This window comes from Equus quagga, chromosome 4 (assembly GCF_021613505.1).
Source record: "Equus quagga isolate Etosha38 chromosome 4, UCLA_HA_Equagga_1.0, whole genome shotgun sequence".
Lineage (NCBI taxonomy): Eukaryota > Metazoa > Chordata > Mammalia > Perissodactyla > Equidae > Equus > Equus quagga.
Genome location: NC_060270.1, coordinates 14,538,483 through 14,546,634, shown reverse-complemented (window position 1 = coordinate 14,546,634; position 8,152 = coordinate 14,538,483). Strand labels below are relative to the sequence as shown.

The following is an 8,152-nucleotide window of genomic DNA, read 5'->3' as shown; positions in this document are numbered from 1 at the left end:
CAGGTCCTTCTAGTTGTGGGATGTGGGACGCCGCCTCAACTCGGCCTGACGAGCGGTGCTGTGTCCGCGCCCAGGATCCGAACCCTGGGCCACTGCAGCAGAGAGCGCGAACTTAACACTTGGCCAAGGAGCCGGCCCCTACAATCATCTTGACACCTCTCTCCCCTACTATATTTTTTAGCTCATCCAGCTTTTGAACACGTAGCCCCCAGCACGTTACGTATCACATAGCAGATGCTCAATAAGTGTTTGTGGAATGAACAAATGAAAGGGTCTAACTTGTTCTAATAACATTCTTTTTCTATATCTAGTTGGTAGCAAAAGACCAATTACATTTTACCACCTACTTAAAATATTTTTAATGAATAATTTCTCTTTTTACTTCATCAGCTGTTTAGAGCATGAGTATGTATGAGACATATATGTGACATTAGTCTGCATCTGTCCTGCACCTGTCCATTACATTCTTATTCCTGGACTAGATTACTTCTTTTCTAACCTATGTATAAATATTCCACCTGAAATTACATACATACATGAATATCCACCTTCCTCTCTTTGCTAGCCATAACTCCTATTTTCTTCTACAAACTTATTACTAACATGATAGCTCAGATCTTCTTGGGTGATATTTACTTTACAAATGTAAAACTTTTTAGGCTGGCCCCGTGGTGCAGGGGTTAAGTTCTCATATTCTACTTTGGGAGCCCAGGGTTCGTTGGTTCGGATCCCGGGTGCGGACCTATGCACTTCTTGTCAAGCCATGCTGTGACAGCCTTCCCACATATAAAGTAGAGGAAGATGGGCATGGATGTTAGCTCAGGGTCAGTCTTCCTCAGCAAAAAGAGGAGGATTGGCAGCAAATGTTAGCTCAGGGCTAATCTGCCTCAAAAATAAAAAAGTAAAACTTTTATTAAAATGTAAACTTCAACATCCCCAACGACTACTAAAACATTGTTTATAGCTTACTATTGGTGATATTTTTTAGGAAAGAGCCAAAGTTGTAACATTTGATTGTGGAAATGATATATTTGAAGAAGGTGATGAGCCCAAAGGAATTTATATAATTATTTCAGGCATGGTAAAGGTAAGGCAGAGTTATTTATAAATGCATTTGTGAGCTTTAGTTAAAAAGTTGAGAATTAAGAGCTTCCCATGTTAGGAATTTTATTGTTCCTTTTTTAGGATAGCAGCTACCATCCAAACAATGATTTTCTTGTTCAGACACAATGGCTAACACCACCTATCACCTTTTAAGTCACGCTTTCCCATAGATGACAAGTAACCATCAAAGGATCATCTTTAAGATGGAAAATATAATATAAATTGTTACTTATCGTATGTTTGAGTTGGGCATTTAGCCATTCCAAGGCAGGTACAGGTTGTCTGAGTAGGAGGAATCTGAAAGATTGGAGTATTTAAGAATGCCTTGGGGCCAGCCCCAGTGGCTTAGTGGTGAAGTTCAGCACACTTCCCTTCAGGGGCATGGGTTTGGTTCCCGTGTGTGGACCTACACCTCTCTGTTAGTGGCCGTGCCGTGCTGGCAGCCCACATACTAACAAATAGAGGAAGATTCGCACAGATGTTAGCTCAGGGCAGATCTTCCTCAACAACAGCAAAAAAGATTGCTTTGTTTCTAAGCCATTGCTAATTCAATAAATTTACTTAAAAACATACCAGTAACAAGTATTCTTGAAACAATATGTACATACTAAAATTGTTAAAACCAAAGGAAAAAAGCCATAAATTAGATAATTTTGGTAAATTAACTGACCATATGTATTTTTCTCTTTCTTTGTTCCTAAACAGCTTCAAAGATCAAAGCCAGGTTTGGGAATTGACCAAGTACTCTGGGAGACGGAGGAGAAAGATTATCCAATAACTTACACAGACTTTTTGATCAGCGGGGAGATAATAGGAGAGCTAAACTGCTTAACTAATGAACCCATGGAATATTCTGCCACCTGCAAAACTGTAGTCGAGGTCAGAAAACATCACCATACCTCTTACTGCTGTATCCTGTTAAATATCTAGTATCAAATTTTAGAATATTTCTATACTACTCAGTATATGTTTACAGTGTAGTGAAAATTTTGTAAAATATAGGAATGGTAAAAAAAAAAAAAAAAACCTTGTTACAGAATTGTACTCACCCAGTATAACATCCTGACAAAATGGCTTGCAAAAGTTAACCTACCGTACTGAAAGAAGGATTTAACCAGAAAAACTGGTTATATGAGGTCTTTCATGGGGAAATTAGATGGGATATGTTAATTATCAATACCATAATTTGGAGGATAAGGAATGGAAGAAGTCAGAGAGCTAGGATCTGTTAATAGAAAAGTTGAGCAAAGTGGTTGGAAGTTTCCCTAGGCACGATTGAGGACAAAATCCTCAAAGCAGTGGGGGCTCCCAGTGGCCTAATTTGAGCTCAAAAAGAACAATGACTGAAAACAACTGAGCCCAGTAAATATATAAGCACATGAAGAATAGGCTCAGTAACATGAGCTCTCAGAGAAATACGAATTAAAGTCATGATGAGTAATCACTACACACCTACTGCGTTGGCTAACAACAAAGACTGAATACCCGGTATTAGCCAGGATGTGAAGCGACTGAAATGCTCGTACGTGGCTGGTGAGAGTGTAACTTGTTAGAACCACTTCTGAAAATGGTTTGGCAGTTTCTTCTAAGGTTAAACACACACTTACCGTATTACCTGGTAATACCACTCAAAGGTGCTTACCCAAGGGAAATAAAAACCAATATACACGAAGTTTTGTATATTCACAGAAACTTTTTCCTAGTAGCCAATAGTCTGTTCATTGTTAGCATCAACATTCTATTGTTGCCTAAAAAGTTTGCTCCCTTCAAATAATGTATTTTTAGAATCACTTACATCTTTCGTTAAAAATGGTAAATGATTCTTGATACTTTGTTTTCCATTTTTTCCGAATCTATAAGAATAATAAAAAAGTTCTCATTGGATCATGTAGCCTTTTAAGATTTAGTGTATGACAATATTGTACAAATATTTACTAATATAAACATTTTATTAGGTTTCCAGGCAGTAATTCAAATCGTACATAAATTCTTAGTTTTAATGCTATATACAAATGAGAAAACCTTATTTCCTTAAACCATAGGTACACAAAATGAAGTCTTAAATTTATATCCTCCTTTTTCCAGACATGTTTTATTCCCAAAAGTGACTTGTATGAAGCTTTTGAACAATACCATCCTCACATTGAATACAAAATGTGGCTAAAACTTGGACTTTCTATTACTGCCCAAAAAATCAGGGGACATTTATCTTATGAGGTAAGAAGTGTTAATGCAAACTCGTCCTTCTCTCTGAACTAAAGGATTCTATTAAAGTATTGTTAGAAATTAACTATTTAGGAATTTATATTAAACTTTGTAAACAGTAGACTATGAAATTATGGGTTTTTTTATAGGATTGGAACTACAAGATGCAATTAAAGCTGTGTAACGTTTGTGTAAAAGATATACCACAGAACATCAAAACTGATATGTATGATGAAACTGTAATTTATGTCATCCTTATACATGGAGCTTTAGAAGATTGTCAGTTACGAAAAGCTTATAAGGCACCTTCCTTAATTCCTCTAACATGCCATCAGGTAAAGAAATATTGATTCATGTCTGCAGGTCAATATGCCATATGTCCAACAATGTGTTAACATTAGAAAATTTGTCACTTTTCCACCTTCCCATCCTCTCCCATTCTCCTGCACTCCATAAACACACACACACACACACACACAAACACACACATACCCAGTTCATTTATTGTTTTGGCACTGGGTAGCCCAAACACCAAGCTTTTCCTGTTGGGTCAATGAAGCAAGGCAAGCTGTACCTTTTGGCCACAGTTCGATTTTGGTGCAGTTGTAAATAGCAAAAGAGGGCCTGTTAAGTTCATTTGCACATTGCAGAAGGACCGCTCTTTCTGGACTGTGCAATAATACTCTAGAAGTTTCTACCAGACCCATGCTGACCCGATACTAGTGGTATTTCCCCAGCTACTTTGGAAGTGAATGTGTCAGTGAAGGACTTCTCATATTTAAGCTGTTGAGTTCCCCTTCCAAGGAAAGTGAGAAGCTGTGCCATGTGAAGAAGGAAAGAAGGAGGACTGTATGTACGTGTGTGTGTGTGCAAGTTCGGGTACAGTAAGAGAGGCACATGTCAGGAAGAATCAAGGTGTGTATAAAATATAGCTACAGAAAGTAAATTGAAAGAGGGACTGAGAGTCAATTAAATTAGGCGTGTATTTTTTAAGCAGCTAATATATTACAGAAACAGTGCTAGATGCTGAAGTGATCAAGACAAATGAGACATGCAACTTGCCCTCAAGAAAGCTCTCAAAGTGAAAAGAAACATATGTAAATATGTTAATAAAACATTTACAGCTATGTTAGAAGTACTTACAGGGTAGATTTGGGAGACTAGAAAGACATGAGGTAAGGATAAGAGGAATCTTGAGGTGAGAAATGGTGGCAAGAAAATTTTCTGCGTGGACGCCACCAGCGCCAATGTGATACCCAATGAGAGGAAGTAACATATTATTCTTAAGTATAGTGCTCCCTCCCTCTATTCTTGGATACATACATAATAACAGAGCTTTGGTGTGGGTGCTGGTTGGGAATTTAGATGGTCAAGCAAGAGATTCTCAAGGTAGCCCAATATCTTCCCAGCTCTGTCCACTCTGCTGAGCATAAAGCCCTGCTCACTGTATATTTGGTTACCAATGTGAGTCAAAGCATATTGAAAACAAGCACAAGGTTGAAGCGTTTCTTGAAATCCATTGTTTTTAACACTTTTCTTCTGCCACATAGAAAAAGTCTCTATTTTAATCATTGATCATTAATTCTTGATCATTTTTCTCATTTGTAAGAGAAATGCACAAAATATTTAAAAATCAGTGAAAGTGTATGGAATATTGACTTTCACAAAACCAACTATCCATGTATTTTAAGATATCTATCTAAGATGTATCGATATTTTCAATTTTCAGACCCAAATATTTAGAGAGGGCCTGAGATAGTAGCTTACTAGAGAAACATTTAATTGTATGATATTTACTCAGAAATTAACTTGTATTCTGTCAACTCTCAGGTACAAGGCACTGAAGATTTCACAAAGGTAATGATTGTTCAAACTCCAGTCGATTTGAAGAAATTCAGATGGAACACCAGAAAATATGTATCTTCACGTAAGCCGTCTCTTCCAGAAGAATCAGCTTGTAAGTTAGATTTCTTTGAGAAATTGAGAACTTACTTTCTATTTATAAAATAGCCATATATATATATGTATTTAGAAACTGTTGTATGCATTCTGCCTAGAGTACTGAGGAATCCTTTTAACTGCCATATTTGATATCCAATGTATGAATTCAAACTGAGAATATCTAAGTTACAGTTAGAAATTATTCTGTATTTCATCTGTAAGAATAAACATATATAATTATCCAAATAATATTTAAAAAAAGACTAGTGAGGGAATTTCTAGCTCTTCCCAAAAATTACAGTATTTTATATAGCCGTAGTAATGAAATTGGTGGTGTACTGTCTGAACAACAGAGATATAAACCATTGGAGGTGAACAGATAACCTTAATATAAAGCCTATTCTATATACAGATTCCACATAATAAAAATTGAATCATAACATAAATAAGTATTTAATTACTATTAAGCAGTTGATTAAAATTTAGAAAATGTTTGATGTAGATTGAAAAATTGAATAGTAGAGAATTAAATTATAGAATAAATAACAATAGAATGTAATATTTATCATTTCGCTAAAGAGGAAATAATGTTCTAAATTTAGAAATATAGAAATCAACTTTAAAATTCTGTCAATAAAAGTTTTATCTTTATTATGTTGCAGTTATATAACTTTGCATCCATGTGGACACAGAATACTGTCATCCCACGAGTCCCCGCTGACCTTTCAATTCAGCAGGAGTAGGACATGGTGTTGGAACCTTCACCATCTGTTCCTTCACCAGCCATCTCCCCTCCTCACTCTCTAAAACTGAGCCACACCAAACTGCTAATGGTTCACTTAATGTGGAGACCTGATGGTCTCTCATTCCTGAACCTTTGCACATTCCTTCTGTTCCTTCTCCCCGGAACCCTTTAAACATCCCCTCCTCACCTCCCCATTCCATGGAGCTGACTCCTTATCCTTTACATCTCAGACTCTGCTCCAAGGAGCCATCACTGATCCATCCCAAATTCACAAAACTTCACTCTCCTCTGTGCTCTCATTGCCCATTACGTACACAGGCCTATTGTTCCATATCGTATTTTTTGGTTTATATTTTGCTGGTCTGTCTGCTCCATTAGAATATAGACTCCAAGAAAGCATGGTTCATAACTGGTTTGCTTTCTTCTGTAACCCCATTGTTTACCACTGGGCCCGGAACTCTCGATACATATTAACATAAAAGTGTTTGGGGATGTTGGGACAATAGACAATTTTTTCTCTCTAATTCCCAAACTTTCTGCACATTTGTTTCATAATCTTTATAATAAAAGATTTCTAATCCTTATTTTAAAAAGTGATCCTTCTTCTCACTAGCTGAGGTTACCACCAGTTTCAGACCGCAGGCCCCGGTGTGAGGGATTTGACCCTGGTTTAATTTGATAGGAGGGCTAAGAGAAACAGGCCTTTATTTCAGTGCTTGAACTAACTCAGTCTTATTTGCACCAGCTACAGAGAAGATACAGGAAGAGCACCCTGAAGATGAGACAGGTATTGAGGTAAATTTTTTATTTATTTATTTATTTTTATTTTTTTTTAAGATTGGCACCTGGACTAACAACTGTTGCCAATCTTTTTTTTTTTTTTTTCCTGCTTTATCTCCCCAAAGGTATTGAGGTGAAAGCTTTATTTTGGGGAGAAGAGAGTCTGGAATTTATGGAAACTACTATGTTTCCATATTCTGAAGGAGTTCACCAGCTAGTCATTTTGTAGATTTTGATATGAACACTTTCCTTCAGTGTGGGATACAGTGGAAATTGTATTGGTATTTTTCGGTAAATATTAGAGAAATGACAAAGACAGACAAAGCTCAGGAAATGCGAGAATATTCTTCTTGAATCACATTAGCAACCAGGCACTTACCGGGGTGGCTATGGTTGTCATGTACACGAGCCCCTTTCGCTTCTCCACTTCGTGCTGGAACTTTGACTGGTCTGAAGGCTTCGTTGCTACCTCAGCTGTCCATCTGGGATCTTCCAACCTGAAGGCAGTTTGCCCCTGTATTCACGATGCCTGTCACAAAGCAGGAGCTCAATGATAAATGCTCTAATCTAATCTACCCCAGGCTAACCTAAGTTATTCAGAAAGTCCCACAAATATTGATTAATTTCATGGTCCACTATGAACTTGGATAGGTCACTTGGGCATCTTGGGATCTTCAAGATCTGGGCCAACTTTTCAACAAGAGCCCAAGTTATGAAACTGTAGGGCCCTGTAAATGAAACTGCAGCAAAGAGAATAGAGTGAAAGTATCTGACATCATCTACACTGGCTTAACAGTAGACTGGCCCTTTGGGAGTCCCAGACGGGGTGGAGAATTTATTTTTCATTCTAGTCTTTGCCAAGTTGGTTGTATTACTCCAGGAGATGCTGATTATAATGCCCAGAATCTGAGAGATGTCTGCTACAAATACACAAGCCAGAAAATAGTATATCTGGTTGTTAAAAATATGTTTGACATCAGTTAAGTCCATTTGCTCTGTTAGTACTAGGCATAGAACTGAGAACGCACGCTCCTCCTCCCCAAACCTCTCCTCACAAGCGTACGTTGAATGAGAGGTGACGATAGATTCTATGGGGAAGTTGAATGTGTTTCTGCCATGTCCATCTTTAACTCAAATGTGTCCAGCTTCCCTGGCCTTCAACAGGCCAATATTCTTCTTTAATATCCAAGTTCCCATCCTGCATAAAAGCAGGAAGTTCACTCTCTCCCTGAGTATTTTGGAGTCTTCCTGGGGAAGCTTTTCCTCAGATCTCCCTTGCTTGTGGCTTGTTGCCTGGAACTCCTGACCCAACAGCAGAGGAGCTAAGAGTATGGGATGTCTGGCATGAGACTCCCTGGTTTGCCTCCTGGTTCCATC

At 37.7% G+C, this 8,152-nt stretch overlaps 1 protein-coding gene across 1 annotated transcript in view; it reads left to right on the top strand.

Moving 5' to 3' along the window:
• SLC9C1 (solute carrier family 9 member C1) overlaps window positions 1-8,152 on the top strand; it is an 87,370-nt gene that overhangs the window by 78,275 nt on the left and 943 nt on the right. The window contains exons 21-25 of the mRNA XM_046658798.1: window positions 989-1,087; window positions 1,810-1,983; window positions 3,190-3,321; window positions 3,459-3,644; window positions 5,140-5,270. Of these exons, the coding sequence (XP_046514754.1) occupies window positions 989-1,087; window positions 1,810-1,983; window positions 3,190-3,321; window positions 3,459-3,644; window positions 5,140-5,270 (722 nt within the window). The remainder of the gene's footprint in view (window positions 1-988; window positions 1,088-1,809; window positions 1,984-3,189; window positions 3,322-3,458; window positions 3,645-5,139; window positions 5,271-8,152) is intronic.